The sequence below is a fragment of the Quercus suber genome, unplaced genomic scaffold, assembly GCF_002906115.3.
Source record: "Quercus suber isolate HL8 unplaced genomic scaffold, Cork oak 2.0 scaffold_8, whole genome shotgun sequence".
Classification (NCBI taxonomy): domain Eukaryota; kingdom Viridiplantae; phylum Streptophyta; class Magnoliopsida; order Fagales; family Fagaceae; genus Quercus; species Quercus suber.
This window is the reverse complement of record NW_027069474.1, coordinates 1,569,473-1,584,102: the sequence shown is the minus strand read 5'-3', so window position 1 is coordinate 1,584,102 and position 14,630 is coordinate 1,569,473. Positions and strand designations below refer to the sequence as shown.

Here is a 14,630-nt window from a genome sequence, read left to right as displayed (position 1 = left end):
GATGTTTGTGACATAAATGGTAAAACAAACAAATTATACTAAACATTGAATTGTCAAGGTAATGGTATAATGGTCACTGATTCAAACATTGAATCATTAATTCAATGGTTGATATGATATTAAATCTATGCAAGCGCCAAAGATCAAAATAAATAAAATATCATAAATGTAATATTAAAAAACCAGATGGTTTGAATAAAACTGTGCAATTAGGCATTTTTCTAAAAATCTTTGGTTTTCTTTTTCAGGGTTTAATTGGTTTTTTTTAGTAACTTTGATATTTCTTTAATACCAATTTGGAATTTTGTACGATACCATTACTATGATTCTAATAACTATGTTACACACCTTGACTTTACAACCATTTGCTCCAGGCTCAATTTTACAAGCAAGGGAGTATATATATGAGATGGCATTGAGTGTTAAGCACCCCCCACACCCCCCCCCCCCTTCGCTTCCAATTAATAGTATATATAAATATATATATACACACATATATATATATATATACACACACACACATATATATATATATATACAATTTTAAAATTGAAGTTTTGCCAGGTCACTTCTAGGTTGAACCTTCTAGAACAGGCCCTAGCCCCACCCACCTACCTGGTCACTTAACCATTAGATGAGTGAAGAGCCATTATGTGGTTTTGTAAAATGTTTTACCAATTTTTTTTTTTATAAAACGTTTAACAAAATTTTACAAAAGATTTTATAGTGAACCGAAAACATATTTAAGGTTGATTGAATTTTGCAAGGAAACAAACTTAGTAAAATACTAAAAGTGTATATAGTTTATGGGGGTCATATTAGATGCCAATAACTAGACTGAACAAAACCAGCAATTCATTAGCTTTAAGGTCACGTTTGAGATAAGCTTATTTTTGCTATTATTTATAAGTCTTATTGCATTTTTTAGTATTATTTATGAGTCCCACTATACTATTTTCACTAATTTTTAGTTTTATCTATAATACTTTCAACAAAAAAATTTTAGTTTCAACTAAATTAGTTATTTCCAAACAGACCCTAAGTCAACTTCCCATCCTAAATTTCATCACAAACAAGCTTTGCTGGTCTAGATACGTTGCAACCCAGTGAAAATTTTCAAGAAAGCAACAAAACACATAAATGAACAAAATACAGAATCAACAAGCTCATTTTTCCACCTACAGCTTTAATGGGGCGCAGACTATCATCATTAGAACTTGTCCGTTATAAATTCTAAGACTACATACCAGTAGCAGGTCTGGTGCGTATGATATCCAGACAAACATTATCTTATACGTAAAGTGAATTCTATAGAATAACAGATCTTATGCTCAATTGTTGCATGAAAATCCATAAAATGTTTGACCAAGACTGATGACTGATACACAAGTTATAACATTTTACACTCAAAATATGACATGACAGGGAAAATTATCGAGGGAAATTTACAGGAGGTTCCAAGCTACCTACAAGAATCCCGAAATCAATGTCTTTATCTTCGAACTTTTTGATAAAAGGGTGACTCTGGAAACAAAAAAAGAGTTAGCTATGAAGATTCTGACCAATACAACATGAATTTCTGAAATCCATACAGGCATACACCAAGTTACTTACCAAAAGGTCCAACGATGATGATCTATCTTGGGGATTCTTTTGTATGCTGCAATTGCAATTGGAAACAAGATCAGCACATAAATCATGAACTGAAAACTATAAAATGGAAGAGTAAAGCATTCCTAATTGTGTCAATCCAAGTGAAAATGTTATATTACTTGGAAGACAGTGTTGGCAGGCAATATTTCAGCTCTAATTTTCCAGTGTCAGAAGATATAGATACTACATGCAGAAAATAATCTTGTTATTTAGACTGATTTTCCAAGTGATTGTAGGGGCATCTTTTTGAGCAATCGAGATCAAAGTAGAAAGCATATGTTGGAAACAATACAAGGACAGCTAATTGAAATTCTCTCAAAAATTAATACATCAAAATTGTAACTTCTTGTTATCTACGTAAATAACTTCAAGCTAATCTTTTGAAATGATACCCTATAGAAGCAAGTATGAGCTGTTTCATTTGAAAAGTTAAAAAGCTCAGTAACTCAATATAGGGTATTCTTTTTTTTTTTGAGAAGTCAATATAGGGTATTCAATGCAATACAAAATGGCTTAAAATATTAAAAAGTTGTGGCTTAACATATACATAATTTTTAGACAGGAGAAGGCTGTTATCAGGTAGCCATGAGGACATTAGATATCTCCATTCATGCTAGCATAAGTTCTCTCTCACAATAACATTATAGCTATAATGATAACACAGCTCCTCATACTTCTCAAGCAAAATCAATTTCTTGAACAGTCATCCCACAAGCAGCTTCAACAGGGCCTCTCTAACATTTGAATAAGTAGAATGAATAGGTGGGATTAGGCTACTCAAGAACCAAACATCAACTTTAACTTACTAGGTACACAACTTGGGGTAAAAAATATATACCTATAAAGGCTCTAAAACAATGAAATCATTTACACCTAAAGGCTGACAAAGTCAAAACTGCAACACACCAAACTAACAAAATAGAATATCACATGAACACATATAGTTCATTACCAGGCTGACACAAATGAACAGAATTCTGGGGAGAACTGATCTGATGGAGCTGAAGGTGGTGGGCTTTCCACAATTGCCTCCAAAAGCTCATAAAAGCTTGGCCAGCTTTGCTGATCTTCAGATTGCATATAAGGAAACCGTCCTATTGCACACTCAAGTACTACCATGCCCAAACTCCAAATATCACTACTATAATCATAAGTGCTCCCACTGATTCTCTCTGGCTAAAACACAAATTAAAAGCATTAGAAAAAACTTGAAATTTTTTTTTTTTTTTTTGGAGGGGGGGTGGGGGTGTTGTGGGGGGGAGATAATGAATAATCATCCCACCAGAATATGCTTTATGTGGGATTGAAATGAGAAAACAATACGCTTTAAGCACTAAAACAAGAGCTTGCATCATAATAAATAAATAAAAATTGGAGCAATGAATTAGGGTGTTATAGAAGGTAAGAAACTCCACCTACCGACATGTAGTTATAGGTTCCCACAAATGTATCCCTTTGACCCATAGAGCTAGCTAGCACTGCACTCACACCAAAATCAGTAATCTTCACCTCCCCTTTGTGGTTTACCAGCAAATTGGATGGTTTGATGTCCCTATGTATTACATGTCTTTCATGGTGCAAGTACACAAGACCCAGTAAAACCTGGATTATAAATGTAGATATTTAGTCATATGACAAGACTTTCTTCAAATGTTGCAGACTTATCAATCTTAACGTAGTCTTAAAGCAAGAGGAAATTAGCTCAAAGACCTGCTTGCAGACAACAGCAAGATATGGTTCAAGAACCGTTTTAACTTGTCTGATCACATCTGCTAGGGATCCACGATCCATGTATTCCAACACAAGGGAAATAGCTCCATTGTGATAGAAAGAATGATAGCAAACTACAACATTTGAACATTGAGATGCTTGATTTATTTTCAGCTCCTGCACAATCTGCTTACGTATATCCTCTTGTATGTTCATTTGGATGACCTGTTATAAAAAAGTACCTTCTGGTTAACACAAAGACAACTGCCTAGATCAGAAGTGCTAATATCTAGATCATTTGAGATCTTAGTATATGTAATGTAACACTGAACTCAACATAGAAGAAGCCACAATTGCAAATACATTGAGAGAAGATGTCAAAGCAAGTTTCCGAATAAGATGTTAGCCTCAATTGTCCAAAATTATAGATAAAACTAAGAAATGATGCCATAACAAATATAGAGGATTGTAATTTCAATAAGAGGTTACCAAGAAGTTGACAAGCCAGCACCATAAATAATTAGAGAAGCAGGCCAACAGATTTCCAGTTCTGCCAATCTGTAGTTTTGTACATAGTCACTTGTTTTGTTCTTACCCCATGTCTCCACTAATTCAATTTTGATAAGTTCCCATAACTATTTAAACTTCAATCCCTGCTATTTAAACTAGCAAGTAGTAATTACTAATTACGCAGGCCATCCTCTCCCTTACCACACATTTCCATGCTTTTCCTACTGTATTTTCATCCATAGCACATACCTCTTATATGACTAAAGACAGAATCACCTGTCACCTTCGCACTTGACTTCTCCAAGAATGTATATAGTCATTCCCCCTATATATATTATTTTTTAGAATTCCCCCTATAAGCATTCAGACCTTAAAAAGAATTCATATACTCTCAATGAAATTAAAAGTTTTAACATCATTTTCATTACTTCATGTGACATGTAACCATATAAAGTTTTGAGTTGAAAGTTAAAATTATATGATAATTGATAAACTACTACTTGTCCTAAAAGCTTAAGTTGTTAAAAAATGGTAAATTTAATCATTTAACCACTATTCTAACAATAATAATTAATATATTATTATATATAGGCAAGTACAAGAATTGGTTTTGCTGGAACCATGACCTTCAAGGCAAATAATTTTCCAACCCATTTATGGCGAACAAGCTGAACTACACCGCCACTTCCCTTTCCGATGACTTTAATAGTCTCAAGATCTTCCAATGAGAATTCGATATCTAGCTCCTTACTGTCAGAAGGCTGTCCAAACACAACAAGAAAAGCTAATTTTATGAGGGCTCAAGTATATTATAGATAAACAAAAGAGGTGGGGGGGAGGGGGGGGGGGGGGGGGGGGGGGGGGGGGGGGTAGACGATGAAGGATAAGTGTTGTATGAAAATGAACAATAACAGCCAAGCCTTAATCCCAAAGAATACAAGAAATAAGACAACACCAATACAAAGCATGAAGGTGAAGAGGATGTGCAATAAGTCCCAATGGAATAAGAAGCCAAGTTGTTTGAAATAGGTATGATGACATCTATCATCAGAGGCATGGCACTTGAAAATGTTGGACTTATGTCTTTTAATTAGGAGATGGGTTGACTAGTCACTAGACATCAAATTTGGAACTTTCAGAAGTCTCCAAGAAGCATACCAAAAAAGGATTAGTGAACTAGTAGTATCAATTTAATTTACAGTACTGTTGTATAATTTAGACCTCATTAAAAGACTCATTAGCACTTTGACCTCATCAAGAGACTCATTATCACTGCAGAACTCCTCCAAATTTCGATAATTTTTATTCACACAGATTGAAAGTAAAATATATCATATATTACTGATAAAAACTAAAACAAGCACATATGATTCAGCCAAAACACAAGTGCCCACAAGACAGGAACCGAATCAAGATATACTTACACGGGACACCTTTTCTTCAGAGATGAGCCGCAACCCTTTCTGGTTTAAGAAAAAATCTCCATCATGAAATGTGCCACTTGCAGTCCTGAAAATTTACCTTATTTAATCAAGAAATTTTTTTTTCTTAAACTTGCTTTTCAGTGTATCCAGGAAAAAAGTAAAATTAAATTAATCCTATTGTTTTTTCAATTCTTTTAAATCCCAACTTGAAATTTTTTATTTAAAAAAAAAAAATCCAATAAGAACAATTATAGGGAAAAGGGTTAATAAGTTTCTTTGCTCCCAAATATGAAATTAAAATTTTACACTTTACCCCACAATCAGTGAGCTGATGATCAAAATCAAAAAGCTAAAGATACAAACTTCCAAATTCTTAGCTGTTTTTTTTAATACATTTTAACGGTAAGCAAAGAGAATCAAAGAAGCAAAGAAAGAATGATAAGCAATTACAAAGATCGATGGTTTAGAAGTAAGAAAGATGAATTAGAAAAAAAGAAAAGAAAAAAAGATGGAATTGAAAAAAGAGGAATAGGGAAACGTACAAGAAGGAAGTGATAGGGGTTTCTTGAGCAGGCACGGAGAGCTTGAGTTGATTCAATGGCGTCTTAGTCTTCATGATAAGGGTTTTCGTATTTGTTTTGCGAATATATTCTAACTGGTTCTAGGGTTTCAGAAGAAGCAGACTCAGTCTTTCTTTAGAGAGAGAGACTGAGAATATAGTATTTGTGATTTGTTATTAAAAGACTAATAAAAGTGGACACTAAAGGAAAATTCAAACGAAGAAGACCGCGCAAATAAATATAACATTTTGGTTTTAATCCATTATTTTACATTCAATACACTTTCTTAAGAAATATGTTAGAACCATTTTCCCTCTTTCACATGTGTGTTTATTTCTCAAAAAAAAAATTAGATACAATAATTTAGGTATTGTTACTTAAATTCTTCCTTTAAAATTCTATCATGAGTCTACTTAACTAAAAAAATACACTTCTTTTTTCATGAGAAAAATTTACATAGCAGAATCTTAAAAAGAGAATCTAAAGAACAACACTTAAGTACTGTATCTAAGTCTTGTTTTTTCTCAAATTACTCTCTGCTTTATTCATCCTGTTGCACTTGACATTCGTTTAAAAAACCAGTATTTTTTACTTTTTAATTTATTTTTGTTACTATTTATAAGTTTTATTGCACTTTTTGATATTTTCATAGGTCTCACCAGCTATATTTTAGTTTTAACTATAGTACTTTCACCAATTTTTTTTTTTCAGTTTTAACTAAATAAATTATTTTCAAAACAGACTGTCTTCAAGCTTTTCGCAAATGGGGGATGTAGACTTGAGACTTAAGACTTAAAACTACCAACCAAATTTTGCATTTTTGCATCAAACTCATTTTATTTATTTTATCTTCAAAAAATTGCATTATATATATATATATATATATATATTTTTTTTGGGTTCATTCCATCACATTAAAATAATATGTTTTCTACTTACATCTAGCAAATATAAAAGAGGAAGAATGTTAGAGGAGAGAGGGGAATAAAAAAAGAAGATTTTCATTTGCATGAAGATGTAGTGTTATGCAAATATACATCACACTATAGCATGTTGCAAATCAAAAATGCATTCCCAGATGTGGAGCCATAAATTTAGCAATATGGCTCCACAAAAAGCTATTTTATTTATCTTACCTTCCCACTTTACAAAATACCGAACATCAATAGTTTTATTTTAGCTTTCAACACAATAAAATAATATAAACAACATAATAAAATAATATATCTATTATAATAAAATAATATATTTAAAATATAATAGTGTAAACACACTTTTTTTTTTTTTTAACCTATGAGCTATAGTGCATAGCCACTTTTAGCTGTGCAGTGTAGCAATGGTGCCAAATTATTTGGCTTTACCTCCACCAATGTAGTCATAAATTTGTATTTGGTGGTGCTAAAAATAACTATATAGCTTTTTAGTACCACCAATACTATTTTTTTTTTTTTGAGAAGCAAACTGAAATAGATTTTATTTATATGCAAAATTAGCCACCTTCGGCTAGAAGTACAGGTAAAATGTGGGAGGGAACCTCCTCCATCCAAATCACTAAGTCGCTCACATGTCTAGCATGTCGAGCAAGGCTATGAGCTACAGAATTCCCTTTTCTATTAATATGAGAAAATCTGACAGTAGGAAAAGAGTCTGCATGTATTTTAATCTCTTCAATGAGATTACCATAGGAAGCTAGGGACTGCTCCTCCGCTAGAATAGCTTTGGTGATGATCTCCGAGTCTCCCTCAAGTATTATGGAATTAAGGTTAAGCTCCTTTGCAAGCAATATGGCTCTTCTTGCTGCTGCTGCTTCCACGTCTGCCACTGTCTGAGGGAGAGGAATTTTTTCTGACAAGGATGCAAGCACCCTGCCCTCATTGTCACGTATTACAGCCCCCAAACCTGCACAGTTGGATTCCCGAAACACAGCACCATCATAGTTTATCTTCATGAAAGGGGCACGTGGAGGGGACCAGGTCGCAGCTGTGTGCACCGAAGCCATTTGGGTCGTTGGCTTCACTGATTGTACCCGGTTGTAGTCCAGCAGCTGTTGTTGAGCACAGGGCATGATGTTGCCGAGCGGGGTAGCAGAAAGACCCAATCTGACCTGGTTTCTTCGATGCCACAGCTGCCAAACAATCATGGCAAACAAATCCAAGTCAAGACCAGCCTCTTCCATATGCAGTAAGAGCTTTTGGATGTCATCCCAGTGTGCTCTGTTTCTGAAGTTCCAAACCGTATCAGCATCCCAGACTTCATTCAAACACGGACACATCCACAAAGCATGAACCACGTCCTCTGAACATGATTTGCACTGATCACACACATCTTCCTGTAGCACCTGCCGTTTGAGTAAGTTTGTTTTAACAGGAATGGCATTTTTTGCAGCCCTCCACATAAAGTTTCGGACTTTTGGTGGTACCGAGAGCCTCCAAATAAGCTTCCATAACTTCTGTGATGGTTCAGGATTATTGTTTGGAGAGTCCAAATCGTCTTTTTCCTTTGACAGTAGATAGTAGCCTGATTTAACCGAGTAAGTACCGGATTGAGTATGAGGCCATATCAATCTATCTCTAGTTGCGTTATCACCAAGTGTAATGCCCTGTATCAGTTGAACCTCCTCCGACTTGAACAAAGCTTTTAACAAATCCCCATCCCACTTTCTAGTTTGGTCATTAATCAAGGAGCTTACCCTCACTTCTGGAAAATCAATCCCATTGGATTGCTGACCCTTGGTGTGAGAATAGATGGCAGCCAGGCATCACCCCAAATGCTAATATCCTTCCCATTACCCACCCTCCATCGCCCTCCTTTTTTCAACACCTCCCTTCCCTTCAAGATGCTACGCCAAGCATACGACCAATACTAAGTGGTTTTCTTTTGTGCATTTTTGTGAATGGTGTTATCCATTTTGCATTTTTTGGGTTTTGCATGGTCCAATGTGATGGCAAAAATGTTCCAAATTTCCACCCTACTTGACCTACCCTATCCTGCCCCAACTTGAACAAGATTTTTTGTCTCATCTCATCCCATCTCTTCTCACTTCTTGCTTGCCCTAAGTATGTATATATTATTCAATATTTATATATAAATTAATCTTCTATATACATATTATATTTATAATAAAAGTTTTAGGCAAAATACATTGTTGGTCCTAAAATCCTTATCCTTTTAAACAATTTTAGTCTATGAAAATTTTGAAATGATTGTTTTTAGTCCCTAAAAACCTTTTAAGTGATCACTTTTGGTCATTTCATCAACATCCATTAAATCTCTCCAACAAAACAATGATGTCATCAAACTAAAAATTGACACATCATTACTATATTAGACATGTTATTGTTGGGGTTTATGCCCTAAAATTTAATTTATTGGCATGTCATAAATAATTACTTTGTTTAATTATATAAGACTATTTGCAAATGAACTAATGGGACATTATCATAGTTCATGAGATACATTGTATGTGATTTAGTCACAAAAGATATAAATCATAAGTTCCTTGTAAACTTAAAATGTAGTTCATAATCAGTGATGAAATTGAGCATTTCATCTGCGAAGACTATAACACATCAACTAAGATGATTTGTCTTGATCATAGAAATGGAGACTTCTAGTTGATGTGTTGATGTGTCTTAAGAGTTAAGACATATTGAACTGAACCGCTGTGAGATTAATTATTCAATCAACAACTATCACCTGAATAATTAATCTCACGACTTCTAATTTCATAGATTCTCAATCTTGAGAGGATAGTGAACCCGATCATGAAATGTAGGTTACTTTGATATATCAGGAGTGAGATCTAATATTCACGGTCAAAACTTTAGTATATTAGGTAACCACACGTAGTATTAAGGGAACACATATTCTCAAGATGGAATCCATAATCTCTTTTTATAGAGACACAAAATGTTCCCTTGAAATAAGTTTAATGGGAACTGGTTATTTAGGACGCCCACTTTAGTAAAGAGTTAGTAAAGCTTATATTTATTGAATAACTAAAAGATTAAACTAGTACTCAAAGATAAAATAGTTGTTTACAAAGTGACAGTTTATTATAACTTTGTTCATTATAGATATTTCATGGAGGGGTCAAATGATATTATTAGAGTCTTTGGATATAATTTATTAATAAAGCCTAGAGTGCAATTATGTTTATATAGTAGTATTAAATATAATTAATGGTAACTTTGCACTTATCAAAAATTGATAGAAAGCCCAAGGCTCATTGGAGTTAGAGTCTTATTTGTTCCTTTTGGTCCCATCTCAAGCCACAAACTAAAACCCAATTGGATAGGCCCAAAAGGCTAACCCAATTAGATAATTAGTTTTTATTTAATAAGAGTTATTAAATAAAGTAACTACCAAGGTAGTTAGAATGTATGTATGATGAAAAGAAAAAAAAAAAACAGTTTTTCTCCATAACGAGTAGAAGAAGGATTTTTCTTTGAGAATTAATGTACAATAAAACTGATTGAGAAACCACACTCTTGGGCACCATGTAGAATTGAGATGAAGATTAAAGGTATTTTCAAGTCCTGTTTTTTAATTTCATAGCATCAAGGTACGCTTTCAATTCTTTATTCTAGAATTTAAGGTTACATGTTATCTCTCATGAATGAAGTAGATCCGTGATTGTTACTTCCGCTGTGTGTTTTGTATGAGATACAAAACTAGATTTTCCAATAGTTATTAGGTGCTAAACTTTAAGATTTTGAGGGATTAAAAGCAATCATTTCAAACTTCATGGACCAAAGATAACAATGGGCTAGAGTTTAGGCACCAATTTTTTTTTTTAATACAAAATACATATTAAATTATTATTCCCCCCTAAACATGGGGCAGTAAGGTTTTTTTTTTTTTTTTTTTTTTTTTTTTAAATTAAAGAAAAAGTGTGAGTTAGGTGTATATTTTTTTTCCCAATCTTAAGAAGGACTAAAATATTAGAGTTATATTAGTATATTACAAGTTTTATTACATAGGTCCTACAAATTGATATGTCACAAATGAAGTAATTCAATACTCATTTATTCTTTCGTTGAAGTGCCACCTCATTGCCACATCAATTTGTAAGCTTTTTTTTGTAGTAACATTTATAATAAGTTTAGCATTTTCTCCACACAAAAAAGAAAAAAAAAAGAATTAATAGAAATACAACATAGTCACCATTAAGTGTATGAAAAATGTAAAAGCTAATACAAATTGAGGAAAAAAATTTACAAATTGATGTGATAGGAATATAATTGGTGTTACTTAAATAATATAACAAAATGAATGTTTGAATAACTTTTCTTTTATTGGTGATATATCAGTTTGTAAAACTTATATAGTAATTATCATATGCTCATTTTAGGTGAATTAGTCATATTAATAAGTAAGAATTAATAATAGATTTGAAATTGAGTAAAAATAAATAAATATTATTTAAGTGATATTTAAATGTAAAAAGACCCCTATAAAATTCTCGCCTTAGGCCTTAAACAATCTTGGGTCGGCCCTACCAAAACACTCATCTTTTTCTCTATCAAAACTAGTACCATAATCCCTTTCTCTTTTTTTAGCCCCATCTCATCATTGTTGAAACCATCTCATTAGGGTTGGCAAAAAAAAGCCTCCATCATGCTTTGACTTGACTTGCTTCGCTCTCGCTTATTACGAGTTTTGCTTGCCCAAAAGTGGGGATGAGGCACGATGGTTCTACCTAGTCCAGTCATGTTATTCCTACTCTCTTGTTATAATCAATACTAAAAAACCAAATGCTAATAAGAATTAAAAAAGAAAAAAAAAGGAGAGATTTTCAAGGTTTTAAGGACAAATTGAGGTTTAACTAGATGATGGACTACTATGGCATCACAAATAATAACTGATGACGTAAGAATTTGTAAAATTAATTAAGACCTCGAACACTTGCAAAAAGAAAAAGATAAGAATTGAAGAAAGTCAGAAAAAGATTTTAAAAAATAATAATTTTTTTGTTTACTAAGAGATTTCTTAATTAATATGCTTACATACCTTTGTGTGGTGTAAAACCCCCTCTTTTATAGGCTTTGAAATGGGGTCCCTAATTCAGTGCCCCATTATGAGTCCTTTTTTTCTTTGCCATCAAGGACCTTCCTTCTTTGGTAGAATTCAACCCTAGGAACCATGCTATGAAATTCAACATTTCCCTAACTTGAGTAATTCTTGGTACAAATAAATAATTAAGAGTATACAAGTCCCAACTCTCACGTAGTAAAAAGAGTGAAAATGTTATAGAAATAAAGGTTTGGCTTACCTCCAGTACTTTTTTAACTAGAGGTGTTCCTTTGTTTTAAATACACAATAGTAAGTGGTTGTGAGTTTTAATCTTCACCTTTTATTTAATTAGTGGGTGATGTGGCAGTTTCTTATTAAAACAAAAGAAAATTCCAGTTAAAAAAGTACTAGAGGTAAGCCGAACCCTAGAAAGAAACGTTGCAAATCACGAATTGAAAATGATGAAGGAAGATGTTATAAGTCTTCCTCCATAAATAAGAGAGGGGTTTTAACGATAAGTATTATTCATCTCATATTGGAAAACTAAAGGAGGATGTTAGGAGTATATTTAGTAACTATTTTTCCCCTTTATTTTTTGTTTCTAAAAGCAAATTTTTTTTAATTAAAAAACTTGTTTGGCAATCCAAAATGAACAGAAAATAAAAACTATTTTCAAAACTCAATTTGTGAAGCAAATTGAAAATAGGCAAAATACTATTTTTAATTTCCCGTTTTCAAAACCGATGAAAACACGCACCTGATTTAATGAGTTAGTGTCAGAGATCAAATCCTAGTAACAACGTATTTCAGTATTTAAAAAACAAAAAAAATTCTTCAGAAAAACTCTTTTTTTATTTCAATTAACCAAACATGTTTTTGATTTAAAAAATACAAGAAAATTGTTTTTTTTTTTCTTTCTATTTCCAAAAACAAGTTTTTGAAAATAAAAAAACAAAAAATGTTACCAAACATAACCTAGACTTCTTTCTTTGTAAGATTTTTTGTTCCCGCAAGGCGAAAATTATTCGCTTGGTGAATGAAGGTGCTTAACCTCTTTTTGGATTTGGCCAAACACTTTTTCTTGCTCGCACCACAAGTATTTTAATTATTGAATGCATGTGCTTCTGAACTAGTCTTGAATGTTTCTATATGGTCTAGGGAATCCTTCGTACCATCATACGTTTCTAGTGATGGGAGATGGAATTTCAGTGGTAAAGGGCACTCCAAAACTTTGGCGGTGAAAGAATAGTTAGTCCTCCTTATCATGATATCCAAATCTTTGGACACCTTTCCCTTCATCACATTCTTCAAGTCTTTCATCTCTTTTCTCATCTCCCTTATCAAATCATCTTTGGTGTGGTCAAGGCTGTGTTATCCTTTCAATGCTCTTTCTCCCATTGCTACCCTCCAGACTGCGTTCGTCTTCATTGTGACGTTGATCTTGTCTTCTGGGTGGGGTGAGGTTACCTTCTTGTAATACCCGCTGTCTCAATTCCTGGTTATGTCGGCTTAGTTCATCTACATTGGCAACCAAAGTTTGAATTTGTAATGCCATTTGCGTCATGTTAGGCTGATTTGATGTGTCTAATTCCATTTTGTTGCTTGAGGATGTTGGTAGAGCAACCATTTTTTGTAAAAAGAGAAATCAGTCATCCCCACAAACAGCACCAAGCTGATGAAGCCAAATCCATCAATCAAGTTCCTCATCGGTCTCGATAGGCGATCAACCTCCTTGCCTGTAAAGAAATAAAAACAATAATCCATTGACACATTGGTGTGGTGTTTGCCAAGGACCCTTTGAAGCTTAAGTTAGGCTAAATCTCGAGAGGAGATTGTTGTGAATTAAGCAATTGCAATTGTTTGAGTAAGAACATACCATTCTTCTTTGTCCTTGGTGGTTTATATAGGATCTTTGGATAAACGTTTCTAGTTCGAGATCCTTTTTGTCTTTAATGACTGTTGTAATGTCTGCGTCATTTATGCCCAATAGAAAAGTCCTCAATGGTCTTATTTCCGTTGATTCATTGTGGGTGGCCTTCAATTCGGTAATAGTTGTCATTACTACTAGACATGGCAAAACGGGTCAGAATTTTCTGACCTGACCCATTTGACCCACGACCTGTTTGACTTGCAACCCGATTGACCTGTTTAAAAATGACCCGTTTTGACATGCGACCAAATTGACTTGACCCGACCCGAACCTGACCCAACCGGCCCGTTTTGCCACGTCTACCAACATTGAGTAGATTGAGATTGAGGTGTAATTCTTATAAAATATTTACTTTTTCTTCTTCACTTAATATGTTATGTACTTCATTATAGTTTGTCATTCTTTACTTGTCACATTCATTTTCTCTTCCTACTTTAAACAAATCGAAGATTATACCAAGATTAGCTCCTGGAAAGCTAGAACAAGAGTTGCACCAAATTTGGGTATCAAGTGTTTAGTGGTAATTGGTAAGTGGTAATAGTATCACCAGTGAGAATCTAATCACAGTTAAGGAACTCAGAAACAATTGACAAATTGCATCTATTTCCAAAAAAAAAAAAAAAAAAAAAAAAAAAAAAAAAACTTGTTTGAAAAATACAGGTCAACTCGACTCATCTCTGCGACTCGACTCAACCGCAACCCGATTGACCCGACCCGAACTGCCCATTTTGCCATGTCTAATTACTACTAGACGACGGTATTTCCTAGGCTCATCATATACATTTGTTATTCCATCTCCAAAAAAAAAAATGTCATTGCAATTGTGTT

At 33.5% G+C, this 14,630-nt stretch overlaps 1 protein-coding gene across 1 annotated transcript; it reads right to left on the bottom strand.

Moving 5' to 3' along the window:
• Positions 1-1,250: 1,250 nt before the first annotated feature.
• On the bottom strand, positions 1,251-6,066 carry LOC111995051 (mitogen-activated protein kinase kinase 6). Its single transcript, XM_024026943.2, has 8 exons — positions 5,840-6,066; positions 5,298-5,382; positions 4,500-4,634; positions 3,364-3,588; positions 3,073-3,255; positions 2,606-2,829; positions 1,615-1,660; positions 1,251-1,524 (listed from the first exon to the last, which is right to left on the bottom strand). Exons 1-8 carry the CDS (start codon positions 5,911-5,913, stop codon positions 1,432-1,434), a joined length of 1,065 nt encoding a protein of 354 aa, XP_023882711.1. The 5' UTR covers positions 5,914-6,066; the 3' UTR covers positions 1,251-1,431.
• Positions 6,067-14,630: the final 8,564 nt, after the last annotated feature.

Bases quoted from the DNA above. Each gene is read 5' to 3' on its own strand.
- LOC111995051 (XM_024026943.2), bottom strand. From the start codon at position 5,913: ATGAAGACTAAGACGCCATTGAATCAACTCAAGCTCTCCGTGCCTGCT. The intron at 4,635-5,297 runs GTAAGTATATCT...GTGTTTGGACAG, and splicing joins CTGAAGAAAAGGTGTCCCGT to CCTTCTGACAGTAAGGAGCT. The intron at 1,525-1,614 runs GTAAGTAACTTG...TTTTGTTTCCAG, and splicing joins CATCATCGTTGGACCTTTTG to AGTCACCCTTTTATCAAAAA.